General features: G+C 38.1%; 1 protein-coding gene across 2 annotated transcripts in view; it reads right to left on the bottom strand.

Moving 5' to 3' along the window:
* The window catches only part of SEC11A (SEC11 homolog A, signal peptidase complex subunit), a 47,782-nt gene that overhangs the window by 11,435 nt on the left and 18,984 nt on the right, over positions 1-17,363 (bottom strand). The window contains exons 2-3 of one of the 2 annotated variants that reach the window (XM_079699800.1): positions 7,239-7,348; positions 2,091-2,240 (exon numbers count right to left, since the gene is read on the bottom strand). In XM_079699800.1, coding sequence (XP_079555926.1) covers positions 2,091-2,240; positions 7,239-7,348 — 260 coding nt within the window. The remainder of the gene's footprint in view (positions 1-2,090; positions 2,241-7,238; positions 7,349-17,363) is intronic. The other variant, XM_079699801.1, reaches the window with a different exon arrangement.

Below are 17,363 nucleotides of genomic sequence, written 5' to 3'. Positions count from 1 at the left end.
ACAACCAGGTATTTTAGTCTTACCCCCACCCCAAAAAAGGAATTTTGAAACTTCAGAAGATTAATAGGATCTGTTATTTAAACAGGCCTGCTAATTGAAGGCATCTCAAATGTTTAAAGTAAATGACCAATAACGTCAGATTACAAATACCATACAGTTTAAAATGTTCACAATTCTGTTAAATTTAAGGAATCTGTAATTGATATATCTGTCAGTGAACCTGTCCTGAAACAAGATAACTGTTTTAAAATAAAAAACTCGGGACTTCCCTGGTGGCACACTGGTTAAGAATCCACCTGCCAATGCAGGGGACACGGGTTTGAGCCCTGGTCTGGGAAGATCCCACAGGCCATGGAGCAACTAAGCCCGTGCAGCACAACTACTGAGCCTGTGCTCTAGAGCCCACGAGCCACAACTACTGAGCCCACCTGCCACAACTACTGAAGCCCGTGCGCCTAGAGCTGGTGCTCCACAAGAGAAGCCACCGCAATGAGAAGCACGTGCACCGCAACGAAGAGTAGCTCCCACTCGCTACAACTACAGAAAGCCCGTGCGCAGCAACGAAGACCCAACGCAGCCAAAAATAAATATAAATAAATAAATAAACATACATACATATATATATATATATATATATATATATATAACCTATTCTAAAATAAATAACTCAATTTCAAAGGATCACACATAAAAATGGACAACTTCTGCTCTACCCAAAGCAGGGCATGATTTTTTTTTGATAAATTCAGGGGAAAGTTGTTTTGATTTGTTCACAACAGGCAGTGCTGAGAACAAACAACACAAATATACTTTGAGAATGTGGAAAACACTACCTGTACTGAATAAACCTTCACAATAAATATAAGTAAAATTAAAAAAAACTAAGTTATTCCTTCCTAGTCACTAATAGAATGCAATATAAAAATTATAATCTTCCAATATACTGAAGTATGGAAAAAAAAGAGCAGTAAGATCTTTATTTTATCAGTGAAGAAAGAACTCTTCTAAGCTAGAATGTTTACAGGGATTTTTCAAAAACCAACAGTTGACAGTTCCCTCTTCTGGAAGTGGTGAATGTAAACTACTTGAGAGGGTGGTAAGCACGAGGTAGTATCTATTTAGGGCTTCCTCATACTCAAGAACCTACATCACTCCCACTGTTTTACTTCCCTCTGTATGTCCTCCAGGACACTCCCTTTTCCTTCATTTCTTTCTTTCCCTCCTTCTGCAAGTTTTCCTTAACGAGAAATATTACAGACTTGGAATGGAGGGGGTGAGGAATATGTAGCCGCACAGGGAAGCATAGGCTTAGAGCCCAGAGATCTTTTTTTGTTCCTGCATACTTTATTATTATTTTTTATTGAGGTATAGTTGATTTACAATATTATATTAGTTTTCAGGTGTACAACACAGGGATCCAAAATTTTTACAGATTATACTCCATTTGAAGTTATCTTAAAATACTGAACCCAGAGATCTTATAGTTCATCTTCCTGAACCTCTTTCTACTACAGACAGGGAAACTGAGACCCAGAGAGGTGACATTTTTTGCTCATTGTTATGTCCCTCTTCCACACCAGGGGATTCTCAAGGTTTTACATATATCTTTTTCAATTCTAAAACGCAAGAGTCTATATTTACAAGAATGACCTAGATTTCAGAAATTTTCTTTGGAATTTGAAAAAGTTGACAAATTTATTCTTATTTAAAATATCTGTGAGATTGCCTTAAAGGTTTGTTTTTGAAAGGTTAGGGCTACCTCATCCATTATATCGGAAGATTCTATTTGGGATCAACCTTTGCGTCATGTTTTTTCTGGGGCTATATACAGACAGGGTTACTGATCTGGTTGGGAAGTGGAAGGGAACCAAGAAAACCCTCCAGAAAAGCCTTCAGGGAAAAATGAATTACTAAATAAGTATTTAGTCTTACAAATATTCACCAAGCCTTCAGACATTCATAAAAATGGACTGGAAGAAGGACCTAGGAGTTCCCCACCCTTTCTTAATCTTTAGGCTCTCAAAATTAAATGCTGCAAACACTAAAACATAAAAATGTTTTAAAATAGAGAAGATATAGTTTGCACATACTTTTCATGAATCTTCAAGACTCGGTGAACTATAGGAATCTCTCTTCCTTCTATCCTAAAAACAACAATTTCTCCCACTCGTATGGGATCTTCAACTCGATTTGTTAGAAAGAGAAGATCTCCTCTATGAAATGCAGGTTCCATGCTGCCACTGGGAGGGAAAGAAGAATATAATAGCAAAAGAAAGCCTGAGATTAAATTTACTTTCAAAGTTAGATATGCAACAAACAATTAGAAGTATCACCTTTGGAATATACTTAATATCTTAACAAATGTATCAACATAAAATGTGTATTGTCTTCCAAATATGGTTTCCTCAGACTAGTTATACTAAAGGTTTCCTTTAGTTAATAGCCTTCATTAACTAGTTCCATTTCAACCATTACTATGGAAAGGAGCTTAAATTTTGAAAAGGGCAATGTTACTAATTCTTTAACCTTTTAAAATTTCAAGTGACAAACAGAATATAAAAGAGTGAACTTTATAATCACTGTCCTTATTCTCACCTCATCTGAAAATGCTAAAGATATTCAGATGAGAACTGGATCATCTTTTCCTGACATTTATAAAGATACAGACCAAGATGACCTTATGGTTTCAACCCAACAAGAAGGAAAAACAGCTCATCAAGTCAAAGAACAGTCAGCGACAGAAATAATGCTTGTGATATCAATTTATCTATTTAAAAAAGAGAAACAAGAAACAAAACCGGGCTTCCCTGGTGGCGCAGTGGTTGAGAGTCTGCCTGCCGATGCAGGGGACACGGGTTCGTGCCCCGGTCCGGGAAGATCCCACATGCCGCAGAGCGGCTGGGCCCGTGAGCCATGGCCGCTGAGCCTGCGCGTCCGGAGCCTGTGCTCCGCAACGGGAGAGGCCACAGCAGTGAGAGGCCCGCGTACCGCAAAAAAAAAAAAAAAAAAAAAAAAAAAGAAATAAAACCAAGAACAAGAGCAGAGATTTTTGCCTAAGAATTTCAGAAACAAGCAAAGAATTCAATTCCATGGTAATTACTGATGACAAACTTCTAGTGTCTTCTTACTTTTCACCTGTTCTACCTTATACCAAGTTCTTCAAAGGTCCTAAGATATCTGCACTAATTAATGAAACTTTTCTTTCTATAAAGAAGTAGCCCATCAGTATTGTTTTCAGAAACTCAAGCTCCAGTTTTCATTAACAATAAATTTAATAAGAAAAAATAGAAGACAAGGAATAAAATTCAATACAGCAAAAATGACAAAGTCCAAACACTTCTGTTTGAAGACTCTGGTCCCTCTACATACATAAGGGAATATGGCGGTGGTTCCGAAACTTTGGTGCACACAAGAATCACCTGGGAAACTTAAAAATCCCCATGCTCAGGTCATATCTCAAACCACTTAAATCAGAATGCCTGTGGATGAGAGAAGCAGCAGGCATCAGTATTCTGTAAAGATCCCAAGTGATTCTAATACAAGCAAAATTCAGGAACCACTAGAAATATGGATTTTCAGTACATGTTTATCCTTAAAAGTTTTGTTTAGGTTCCTCTTGGGGCAATGAGTTCCCTTTCTCAGAAGGTGTTCAGACAAAAGATAGAACATGTGTTTGGTGAAAATATTACAGAAGGTATTCTAGACATGAAATTTTCAAGTTTTTATTTTGGCTCTTTTTTAAAAATCAGTGACATCCTTTGTTCAAATAAAACCTTGCTTGAAAATGATATAAATGAAACAGATAAAAGCTGAGTTGTGGGCTTCCCTGGTGGCGCAGTGGTTGGGAGTCCACCTGCCGGTGCAGGGGACACGGGTTCGAGCCCTGGTCCAGGAGGATCCCACATGCCGCGGAGCGGCTAGGCCCGTGAGCCATAGCCGTTGAGCCTGCGCGTCTGGAGCCTGTGCTCCGCAACGGGAGAGGCTACAACGGTGAGAGGCCTGCGTACCGCAAAAAAAAAAAAAAAAGCTGAGTTGTTCTGGGTGAATGACTCATCTTTATCGAGCACTTATTATATACAGAGTGCCAATTTTAAGAGTTTTTTTTAAAAACAATCTTCAGAACAACTCTATGATGTAGGTACTATTATTATCCCAACTTTATAGATAAGGAGACTGAGGCTTAGAATGGCCTACAGTTGTAAATTAAAAAAATGATAAAGGTGAGATTTGAACCAAGGAGGTTCACTCTCACTGTGCTTAACTGCTTCTGAGATACTCTAGAATTTTAGCAGGGAGTATCATTATCATATTTGCATTTAAGAAACATCACTTCAGAAACTACAGAGTACATAGAAGACATTCAAATATTGAATTGATGAGTAAACTGGAAAAGATGAGAAGGTAAATTGGGAGACCAGTTGTCCAGGCTATTACTTACAAGTGAATACTTGGTAATTATTAAAAGTGTTATTAAAAACATGGACACTGGAGAATGATAAGGGGAAAAGATTGAGAAAAGGATAAGCATACAGAATTACCTCAATTATGTAAGAAATAATATACATGAAAAAAGAGACTAAAATGTTAATAGTGATTATATCCCAGAACTATGGGTGACTTAGTTTCATCTAGATTTTTCTTGTGATTTCAACATTTCATATAATGAAAATATATTAACTTTTTTCTGGTTATAAAAGCATTGTTTTTAAAGGTTGTTACAACAGCCCAGGCAGGAAATGAGGGCTTGAAATAGAATAACAGCAGGGAGGACAGCTAAAAAAGGGTAGAATAGAGAGAGGGATAATAACAAATTCTATGGCCAATTGGCTATGACAGAAGGGGGGATCAAGAATGACTCCTAGGTTTTTAACATTGGCAACTGAGCAGATGGCCGTGATAGTCACAGAAATAGAAGGAAGAACAGGTTTTTGGGAAAAGGAGATGAATTTTACTTTTATTAGGTGGAGTTTCAAGTGCCTGGTCAACATCCAGATAGAAATGTTAGTGTAGGATGAAAACAAGAGTGTAGATTCAGGGAATAAAGTTGGATTAGGAAAAAAAAAAGATTTAAAAATTCAGATACAGATGGCAATTAAAAACAGTTAAAAGCATGTGGTAAGAGGATCATTAAAGAAATAACCAGGGGAAACTTTTTAAAAATTAAATAAATTATTGATAAACTTCTTACTGTTATTTGATTAAACTATACTTTTAAATTTAATACATCAATCACGATCAATTTTATAAGAAGTTATATATAAATAATTTATATATAAATTAAACTGGGGAATGCGCTGGTGGTCCACCAATTAGGACTCTGCACTTCAACTGCAGGGGGCCCGGGTTCGATCCCTGGTGGGGGAACTAAGATCCCGCAAGCTGTGCGGCTTGGCCATAAATAAATAAAAATAAAAATAAAAATAAATTAAATTGACTTCAGCTTCACAAAGGGGGAAAAAAATCAGTTTTCAATGTTCCGTGAAACTTCAGTTAATAAAATAAATAATAAGGAAGTATTTTTGTCTTTATCCCCCGTGGTTTCACGAAAGTCCTAAAAGTGGATTCTCAGATGGCCTGAGTCCTCTGAGGCACATTTGGTTCCAGGTAAAAATTATATTCCTTGAAGTTTTATGAAATCACATAATTACCTTTCTCTAATGACTACTCCTGCCAGTCTTGACCAGATTCTCTTCTAATATGACCTGGTCTCTTTTCATTTTTTTTCTTTATTCCACACCGACAATCAGAAAAATTTAGTATACAAATAACCTAGCTACCAAATAACTTATCCAAACACTCCTTTTAAGCCCCAACTGATATTTTCAGGACCACCAAAATGTTCCACAGGTGCTTAGTCTAATCCCCTCTTCACTCCATCATTCCCAGTTTAAAGGTCATTAGACTGTACTTAAACATCTCCACTGAACAGAACTCAATCTGAAATAATTCCAGAAGAATCTCCAAAAGAAGCCTCCCTGGGCCTTCTCTCTACAGCTTTTCCCCAGTGCCAATTAGTGTGGCTTCTCCTTCTGTTAGTGTTTGAACACTTTACAAATTGAAGCTCTCCACTGAGTTCAAGACTGGGAACTTAGGGCCACATAATTTTAAAACTGGAAAAGTCTTCTGACATCATCTAGGTCTAGCCTTCATTTTATAGATGAGGAAACTATGGTTCAGTCTATAAATGACTTGCCCAAGGCTGTAGTTAGACAATGAAAAAGGTAGAGACCCAAGTCTCCATACCCCTAGAATAGTACATTAAATGCTTTCCCAGGTAATAAACTCCAGACATTTCATTGGATCTCTAAAATCACAGTTGCATTTGATTACTAATAAATTCAGACAGAGGGTATGGGTATGAGTAAGGGAGGAATAAAATACTGGAGACCCAGTGCTTCCAACCACTTGTTGCTGGAAGTATATCCTAGTATGACAATGAAAGAGTCAGATTCATCTTGTTAAGAATAATGTACTATTATCTAGACTTTAGGTAATGTTAATGATTCAATTTATTTTATATTTATACTCCATTATCTCCAGAAAAGACTTGAGATAGCTTACATAATTAAGCCCCAAATAAGACAGAACTACAATGACTCAATTAAATAACCAAGTGGTAATTCTCCAAAAATGAGTTGCTAAATTAGGTTTTTAAATCCCTAAGAGTACGAGTACAAGGATAGGGAAGGAAGACAGTGGAGAAAAAAAAGTCAGTACTATTTGTCACTTTAAGAGATGGCATTAATATACTCAGAATTCCTGAAGTCTATTTAGAAGTGATATTTAAAGGTCAGCAGGAAACATGGAAATAATTAGTGATGCTTCTATACTGACACTGAAAACATGCTGCAGAAAAATTCTTAATTTGTAAAGATGATATATAATCTTGTAAATTAACAACTAAGTATCAGCCCTGATATACCAAAGTAAAGAATGTAAGAAGATAGAAGGATTTCAGGAAAATAAAGTATACTGAAACACTTTCTTAACAGATGTGCCAAAAATAAAGCTCACATAAACATTTCATAGAAAAGTCATGAGCCCTTTGGGATCTGAATGGAAAGTGCCTAACAAGGTTTAGAATTTCTCACAACTGAGAAAGACTAACAAATTTTCTTCCAGGCCCTCTTCTGGGAAAGAGTAGTGTCTAAAGGAATGATATATCAGTTATTAAACATTTCAATTTTTCTCCCAAGTAATGCCATGCAATTCCATGCCTTGAAAAGAAAAACTGTTACCTGAGCACCACTACAATTGGACTTTCACTTCCAGTTATGACCATTAACCCCTTCCAGATCATTAGTGCCGAGGAGACAATCATTCCAAAATTTAGGACTTGATAATAGAGCTGTAAGAACAAGAGAAGAGATCAGATCCATAATTATCCTCGCCTAGGAAAGCACTGAGTAGTATCAATTTTTAAGTTTTAAGTAGTACTATTAGGGCACCTGAAGTTCTAAGAAACTCTTTAAAATACTGTAATAATTACACCATCAGCATCCCAGAACATCCCTACCCACTCACCCAAAGAACCCTGCTGTTTTGTTTGCTAAAACACATTACATTTATGTAACGTTATTTTCAGAACTTTTCACATAAATTATTTCATTTGGGCTTCACGACCATTCTGCTTAAATTCAATCACATACATGACACATACCAGCCAACAGCAACACACCTCTGCTTCTAAACTCTAATACTTACTTTTCTACAATACTTATCCCTTGATAATTATGGGCTATTCAATGACGTTTAACTTGACCCCTCATTTTACAGCTGAGGAAACTTAGTCTCAGAAAGGAAATGACTTATCAAAGGCATACAGCTTGTCAGTCACATAGTTAGGACTTTGAAGGCCAGCCTTATGTCCTACAAAATTTACACTGCTCAACAAATTATAAAATTCTATGACTTAAATAAGCAAATATAATACTAGAAAGGTATTTCAAGTGAGGGAAACATATGAGCTAATTGTGTTGGACTAATGCTGGATAATGAATAAAAGTAGAGAGGATGACTGGATACCATGGCAGATAGTTCAGGAGAGGAAAAGATGGTGCTGGACAGCAGTGACAGAAATCTGAAAAAGCATATCAAGCTCAGATTATGAAGACCCTTGAATGTACGACCGAAAATGTGAACTTAAAAAGACAGACATAAAATACTTTAAAGTGAAAAAATAGAAGTTTCAAAACTATGTCCAATGTAAGTTCACTTTCGTTATTTTAAAAAATATATGTGCTGGGACTTCCCTGGCAGTCCAGTGATTAAGACTCCACGCTTCCACTTCAGGGGGCACAGGTCATGGGTTCGATCCCTGGTCGGGGACTAAAAAAAAAAAAAATTTATACACACACACACACACACACACATATAAGCATATGCGCATTCTACAAGACAACTGTTACAGTCTTCAAAAATTCAATGTCATGAAAATAAAGGTGGGGGACTGGACTAAAGAGACGTAATAACCAAATGTAATGCATAAACTCTGGTTAGATCTTGGTTCAAAAGAACAAAATGCATATAAGAAAAAACCCTAACTATAAAAGACATTTTGGGGTCAATTGGGGAAACTCAAATTATGACTTAAATGATACTAGGAAATTAGTGTTAATTTTCTTACATATGATAATGGTATTGTGGTATGTAGGACACTGTCACTCGTAAGAGATGCATGCTTAGCAGTAATTAGCTAGTAGTAGTAGTTAGGGGTGAACTGTCATATCTGCAATTTGTTTCAAAGGATTCAGAAAAAATTATATATATATATACACACAAACACATACACATAAGTACATACAAAGCAAATATGGAAAAATGTTAAAAACTGTTAAACCTGTGATAGGTTACAGGTGTTTGCTGTACTATTCTTTCAAGCTTTCTTTTTTTTTTAGCTTTATTGAGGTGTAACTGACAAATAAAATTGTTAAGATATTCAAAGAGTACAATGTGATGATTTGATATACCTTGTGAAAGAATTCCCCCAAGTTAATTAACACATTCATCACCTCACGTATTTACCTTTTTTTTTCTCTTGGGGGCGGGGGTGATACCTTTCAATTTTTCTTATTTTTAAAAGTATAGACAAAACTGGAAGAAAGTAAACTGGTTACACCTGGGGTTACAATACCAGGCAATTTTGTTTCATTTGTTTATCCCCATTTTCTTCTTTTCTCCTTTTTAAATTAATTTTTATTTTTATCAAAAGATTGCATACACAGAGTCAAGAGATATATTTTTTTAAAAACCCTGCATATCCTGGCCATGGCAGGCCACCCCCAGAAATCATTTTCATCTCTTTTACCTATTTTACTCTCACGCTTCTAAAAATTAATTGCTTCTCTTTTCATAAATTTGGAACATCATCTATAAACTATTTATTATGATGAGGATTTTAGCTCTCATACCATTTTCTACTTTCCCCCCTGCAATTAACCCGTTTTTCCTGCATACTCAAAAAAAAGGTTTCAGGTTGCATATTATTATAATCGTATAGTTAATCTCTGGATGCACACACAAGAAACTGGGGACAATGGCTGCCTTTGGAAAGAGGAACTGAAACTCAAGGTGGAAGGAAAATTCTTTCCAATATATATGCGCATGTTTTTTAAGTTCTTACTAAATGCAAGTATCACCTATTCAAAAATAAGTTGTTGGGCTTCCCTGGTGGCGCAGTGGTTGAGAGTCCGCCTGCTGATGCAGGAGACACGGGTTCGTGCCCCGGTCTGGGAAGATCCCACATGCCGCGGAGCGGCTGGGCCCGTGAGCCATGGCCGCTGAGCCTGCGCGTCTGGAGCCTGTGCTCCACAACGGGAGAGGCCACGACAGTGAGAGGCCCGCGTACCACAAAAAAAAAAACAAAACAAAAAAAACAAAAATAAGTTGTTTAGGTTTTTTTTCTTAAGTCCATGTTAATGGCCGGAACATACTTCCAATGAAGTATGACATATTCTATCAACATAACATCATGCACAAAGGAAGAAAGAAAATACGGATGTCTTTTTTTTTTTTTTTTGCGGTACTTGGGCCTCTCATTGTTGTGGCCTTTCCCGTTGTGGGGCACAGGCTCCGGATGCGCAGGCTCAGCGGCCATGGCTCACGGACCCAGCCGCTCCGTGGCATGTGGGATCTTCCCGGACCGGGGCACGAACCCGTGTCCCATGCATTGGCAGGCGGACTCTCAACCACTGCGCCACCAGGGAAGCCCCGGACGTTTTCTTACGGACACTTAGAAATACCTGCTATTCTTTGAGTAATATAGTAATATGACTATACAGGTGTGCTTTGAAACCTAGTTTGACACTCCCATTTATGGTGAGAAAACTGAGGCACAGAGAAGCTAAGTGATGCACTCATGGCTGCACAGCTCTTGGCAGGCAGAGTAGCAACTAAAACTTAGGTCTCCTAAATTCCATCTCAAGACGGTAGCTTTTTTGTTTTTTTTTGTTTTTTTTTTGTGGTATGTGGGCCTCTCACTGTTGTGGCCTTTCCCGTTGCGGAGCACAGGCTCCGGACGCGCAGGCTCAGCGGCCATAGCTCACGGGCCCAGCCGCTCCGCGGCACGTGGGATCCTCCCAGACCGGGGCACGAACCCGCGTCCCCTGCATCGGCAGGCGGACTCTCAACCTCTGCGCCACCAGGGAAGCCCGCTTTTTTGTTTTTTAATAGATCTTTATTGGAGTATAATTGCTTCACAATACTGTTAGTTTCTGTTGCACAACAAAGCAAATCAGCCATATGCATACACGTCTCCATATCCCCTCCCTCTTGAGCCTCCCTCTCATCCTCCCTATCCCACCCCTCTAGGTCATTGCAAAGCACCAAGCCGATTTCCCTGTGCTATGCTGCTGCTTCCCACCAGCCAACTATTTTACATTCCGCAGTGTATATATGTCGATGCTACTCTCACTTCGCACCAGCTTTGCCCTCCCACCCCATGTCCTCCAGTCCATTTTCTATGTCTACCTCTTTATTCCTGCCCTGCAACTAGGTTCATCAGTACCTTTTTTTTAAATTCCATATATATTTGTTAGCATATGGTATATCTTTTTCTGAGTTACTTCACTCTGTATGACAGACTCTAGGTCCATCCACCTCACTACAAATGACTCAATAACTTTTTATGGCTGAGTAATATTCCATTGCATATATGTGCAACATCTTTATCCATTCATCTGTCAATGGACATTTATGTTGCTTCCATGTCCTGGCTATTGTAAATAGTGCTGCAATGAACATTGTGGTACATATCTTTTTCTGAATTATGGTTTTCTCAGGGTATATGCCCAATAGTGGGATTGCTGGGTCATATGGTAGTTCTACTTTAGTTTTTTAAGGAGCCTCCATACTGTTCTCTATAGTGGCTGTATCAATTTACATCCCCACCAACAGTGCAAGAGGGTTCCCTTTTCACCATACCCTTTCCATCATTTACTGTTTCTAGATTTTTTGATAATGGCCATTCTGACCAGCGTGAGGTGATACCTCATTGTAGTTTTGATTTGCATTTCTCTAATAATTAGTGATGTTGAGCACCTTTTCATGTGCCTCTTGGTCATCTGTATGTCCTCCTTGGTGAACTGTCTATTGAGGTCTTCCGCCCATTCTTTAACTGGATTGTTTTTTCGATATTGTGTTCCATGAGCTGTTTGTGTATTTTGGAGATTAATCCTTTATCTGTTGTTTCATTTGCAAGTATTTTCTCCCATTCTGAGGGTTGTCTTTTTTGTCTTGTTTATGGTTTCCTTTGCTGTGCAAAAGCTTATAAGTTTAATTAAGTCCCATTTGTTTATTTTTGTTTTTATTTCCGTTACTCTAGGAGGTGGGTCAAAAAAGATCTTGCTGTAGTTTATGTCAAAGAGTGTTTTTCCTATGTTTTCCTCTAAGAGTTTTATAGTGCCTGGTCTTACATTTAAGTCCTTAATCCATTTGGAGTTTATTTTTGTGTATGGTGTTAGGGAGTGTTCTAATTTCATTCTTTTAAATGCAGCTGTCCAGTTTTCCCAGCACCACTTATTGAAGAGGCTATCTTTTCTCCACTGTATGTTTTTGCCTCTTTTGTCGTAAATTAGGTGCCCATATGTGCACAGGTTTATCTGGGCATTCTATCTTGTACCACTGACCTATATTGTTTTTGTGCCAGTACCATACTGCCTTGATTACTGTAGCTTTGTGGTATAGTTTGAAGTTGGGGAGCCTGATTCCTCCAACTGCATTTTTCTTTCTCAAGAATGCTTTGGCTATTTGCGGTCTTTTGTGTTTCCATATGAATTGTAAAATTTTTTGTTCTAATTCTGTGAAGAATTCCATTGGTAGTTTGATAGGGACTGCACTAAATCTGTAGCTTGCCTTGGATAGTATAGTCATTTTCACAATATTGATTCTTCCAATCCAAGAACATGGTCTATTTCTCCATCTGTTTATGTCATCTTTGATTTCTTTCATCAGTGTCTTATAGTTTTCTGAGTACAAGTCTTTCGCCTCCTTAGGCAGGTTTATTCCCTAGGTATTTTATTCTTTTTCTTGCAATGGTAAATGGGAGTGTGTCCTTAATTTCTCTGATTTTTCGTTGTTCGTGTATAAGAATGCCAGAGATTTCTGTGCATGAATTTTGTATCCTGTAACCTTACCAAATTCATAGATTAGCTCTAGGAGTTTTCTGGTGGCATCTTTAGGATTTTCTATGTATAGTATCATGTCATCAGCAAACAGAGACAGTTTTACTTCTTTCCAGTTTGTATTCCTTTTATTTCTTTTTCTTCTCTGATTGCTGTGGCTAAGACTTACAAAACTATGTTGAATAAGAGTGGTGAGAGTGGACATCCTTGAATTGTTCCTGATCTTAGTGGAAATGTTTTCAGTTTTTCACCATTGAGTATGATGCTTGCTGTGGGTTTGTCATATATGGCTTTTATTATGTTGAGGTAGGTTCCCTCTTTGCCCACTTTCTGGAGCCTTTTTATCATAAATGGGTGTTGAATTTTGTCAAAAGCTTTTTCTGCATCTATAGAGATGATCATATGGTTTTTATCCTTCAGTTCGTTAATGTGGTGTATCACACTGATTGATTTGCATATACTGAAGAATCCTTGCATCCCTGGGATAAATCCCATTTGATCATGGTGTATGATCCTTTTAATGTGTTGCTGGATTCTGTTTGCTGGTATTGTGTTGAGGATTTTTGCATCTATATTCATCAGTGATATTGGTCTGTAATTTTCTGTTTCTGTAGTATCTTTGGTTTTGGTATCAGGGTGATGGTGGCCTCACAGAATGAGTTTGGGAGTGTTCCTTCCTCTGCAATTTTTTGGAAGAGTATAAGAAGGATGGGTGTTAGCTCTTCTCTAAATGTTTGATAGAATTCACCTGTGAAGCCATCTGGTCCTGGACTTTTATTTGCTGGAAGATTTTTAATCACAATTTCAATTTCATTACTTGTGATTGGTCTGTTCATATTTTCTATTTCTTCCTGGTTCAGTCTTGGAAGGTTACACCTTTCTAAGAATTTGTCCATTTCTTCCAGGTTGTCCATTTTTTTGGCATAGAGTTGCTTGTAGTAGTCCCTTAGGATGTTTTGTATTGCTGTGGTGTCTCTTGTAACGTCTCCTTTTTAATTTCTAATTTTATTGATTTGAGTCCTCTCCCTCTTTTTCTTGATGAGTCTGGCTAATGGTTTGTCAATTATGTTTATCTTCTCAAAGAATCAGCTTTTAGTTTTATTGATCTTTGCTATTGTTTTCTTTGTTTCTATTTCATTTATTTCTGCTCTGATCTTTGATTTCTTTCCTTCTACTAACTTTGGGTTTTGTTTGTTCTTCTTTCTCCACTTCCTTTAGGTATAAGGTTAGATTGTTTATTTGAGATGTTTGTTGTTTCTTGAGGTAGGATTGTATTGCTATAAACTTTCCTCTTAGAACTGCTTTTGCTGCATCGCATAGGCTTTGGATTGTTGTGTTTTCGTTGTCATTTGTCTCTAAGTATTTTTTAATTTCCTCTTTGATTTGTCAGTGATCTCTTGGTTATTTAGTAACGTATTGTTTAGTCTCCATGTGTTTGTGTTTTTTACATTTTTTTCCCCTGTAACTGATTTCTAATCTCATAGCGTTGTGGCCAGAAAAAGTGCTTGATATAATTTCAATTTTCTTAAATTTACTGAGGCTTTATTTGTGACCCAAGATGTGATCTATCCTGGAGAATGTTCCATGTGCACTTGAGAAGAAAGTGTAATCTGCTGTTTTTGGATGGAATGTCCTATAAATATCAATTAAATCTATCTGGTCTATTATGTCATTTAAAGCTTGTGTTTCCTTATTAATTTTTTGTTTGGATGATCTGTCCATTGGTGTAAGTGAGGTGCTAAAGTCCCCCACTATTACTGTGTCACTGTCAATTTCCTCTTTTATAGCTGTTAGCAGTTGCCTTAGGTATTGAGGTGCTCCTATGTTGGGTGCATATATATTTATAACTGTTACATCTTCTTCTTGGATTGATCCCTTGATCATTATGTAGTATCCTTCCTTGTCTCTTCTAACATTCTTTATTTTAAAGTCTATTTTATCTGATATGGATATTGTTACTCCAGCTTTCTTTTGATTTCCATTTGCATGGAATATCTTTTTCCATCCCCTCACTTTCAGTCTGTATGTGTCCCTAGGTCTGAAGTGGGTCTCTTGTAGACAGTATATATGTGGGTCTTGTTTTTGTATCCACTCAACGAGCCTGTGTCTTTTGGTTGGAGCATTTAATCCATTCACGTTTGAGGTAATTATCAATATGTATGTTCCTATGACCATTTTCTTAATTGTTTTGGGTTTGTTTTTGTAGGTCCTTTTCTTCTCTTGTGTTTCTCACTTAGAGAAGTTCCTTTAGCATTTGTTGTAGAGCCGGTTTGGTGGTGCTGAATTCTCTTAGCTTTTGTTTATCTGTAAAGCTTTTGCTTTCTCCATAGAATCTGAATGAGATCCTTGCCAGGTAGAGTAATCTTGGTTGTAGGTTCTTCCCTTTCATCACTTTAAATATGTCATGCCACTCCCTTCTGGCTTGTAGAGTTTCTGCTGAGAAATCAGCTGTTAACCTTATGGGAGATCCCTTGTATGTTATTTGTCATTTTTCCCTTGCTGCTTTCAATAAGTTTTCTTTGTCTTTAATTTTTGCCAACTTGATTACTATGTGTCTCGGCGTGTTTCTCCTTGGGTTTATCCTGCCTGGGACTCTCTGCGCTTCCTGGACTTGGGTGGCTATTTCCTTTCCCATGTTAGGGAAGTTTCCGACTATAATCTCTTCAAATATTTTCACAGGTCCTTTCTCTCTCTCTTCTCCTTCTGGGACCCCTATAATGCGAATGTTGTTGCATTTAATGTTGTCCCAGACGTCTCTTAGGCTGTCTTCATTTCTTTTCAGTCTTTTTTCTTCGTTCTGTTCCGCACCAGTGAATTCCACCATTCTGTCCTCCAGGTCACTTATCCGTTCTTCTGCCTCAGTTATTCTGCTATTGATTCCTTCTAATGTATTTTTCATTTGTTATTGTATTTTCGTCTCTGTTTGTTTGTTCTTTAATTCTTCTAGGTCTTTGTTATATATTTCTTGCATCTTCTCGATTTTTGCCTCCATTCTTTTTCTGAGGTCCTGGATCATCTTCAGTATCGTTATTCTGAATTGTTTTTCTGGAAGGTTGCCTATCTCCACTTCATTTAGTTGTTTTTCTGGGGTTTTATCTTGTTCCTTCATCTGATACATAGCCCTCTGCCTTTTCATCTTGTTTATCTTTTTGTGAATGTGGTTTTTGTTCCACAGGCTGCAGGAATGTAGTTCTTGCTTCTGCTGTCTACCCTCTCCTGCCACTCCCTTCTGACCTGCAGAGTTTCCACTGAAAAATCAGCTGTTAACCTTATGGGGTTTCCCTTATACGTTATTCGTTGCTTTTCCCTTGCTGCTTTTAATATTTTTTCTTTGAATTTAATTTTTGTTAGTTTGATTAATATGTGTCTTGGTGTGTTTTTCCTAGGGTTTATACTGTATGGGACTCTCTGTGCTTCCTGGACTTGGGTGACTATTTCCTTTCCCACGTTAGGGAAGTTTTCAATGATAATCTCTTCAAATATTTTCTCAGACCCTTTCTTTTTCTCTTCTTCTTCTGGGACCCCTATAATTCGAATGTTGGTGCGTTTAGTGTTGTCCCAAAGGTCTCTGAGATTGTCTTCAATTCTTTTCATTCTTTTTTCTTTATTCTGCTCCTCTGCAGTTATTTCCACCACTTTGTCTTCCAGTTCACTTATTCGTTCTTCTGCCTCAGTTATTGTTATTGATTCCTTCTAGTGTATTCTTCATTTCAGTTATTGTGTTGTTCATCTCTGTTTGTTTGTCCTTTAGTTCGTCTAAATCTTTGTTAAACATTTCTTGTATTTTCTCAGTCCATGACTCCATTCTATTTCCAAGATTCTGGATCATCTTTACTATCATTACTCTGAATTTTTTTTCAGGTGGATTGCCTATTTCCTCTTCATTTATTTGGTCTTGTAGGTTTTTACCTTGCTCCTTCATCTGTGATGTATTTTTTTCCGTCTCTCTCTCTCTTTTTTTTTTTTTTTTTTTTTGTGTTCCTGTCTTACTGGTTGTTTGGCCTGAGGTTTCCAACACTGGGGTTTGTAGGCTATTGGGTAGAGCTGGATCTTGGTGCTGAGATGAGGAACTCCATGAGACCTCACTCTGATGAATATTCCCTGGAGTCTGAGGTTCTCTTGTTAGTCCAGTGGTTCAGACTCAAGAGTCCCACTGCAGGAGCTTTAGCCGGACCCTGGGATCATGAACCAAGATCCCGCAAGCCGCCTGAGGCATAGAAAACAAACAAACGAACAAACAAACAAAAAAAAACGGAAAAATAACAAAGTAAAAAATAAAATTAGACTAGGAAACTAATAGATACGTTAGGAAGAATATAAAAATAAAAGTATAGATGAATCAACAACCAGAAGGTACATCAATACCACAATAGTAAAAAAGAGGAGGGGAAAAAGAAAAAGGCAGGGTGAGGCCTTGGCTCTGGAAGGCAGGGCCTAAGCAGGGGCGAGGTTTGGGCGGTGGGTCGGCCAATGCTCAGGACCCACAGGGCTGGAAAAGGCCCTGGGGGCTGTGGGGGGTGGGGCTCAGGCTCAAGGAACAGAAGGGGTCCAGGCGTGCCCCCACCTCTGGTCTCAGAGGGCAGGGGACCTCACCTGGGAGCCCAGCAGGCTCCCTGGTCTTGATTGGGTAGGGCAATCGCCCTCCGCTCCTATCTTGCTCCTCCCGGAGGGCCCCCCCACTTGCCTCTCCTGATCCCCCAGGCCTCCTTCCTATGCCCTCAAGGACCCACGTGGCCTGGAGGG

The sequence above is a fragment of the Hyperoodon ampullatus genome, assembly GCF_949752795.1.
Source record: "Hyperoodon ampullatus genome assembly, chromosome: 3".
Classification (NCBI taxonomy): Eukaryota; Metazoa; Chordata; class Mammalia; order Artiodactyla; family Ziphiidae; genus Hyperoodon; species Hyperoodon ampullatus.
This window is presented reverse-complemented; position numbering and strand designations above follow the sequence as displayed.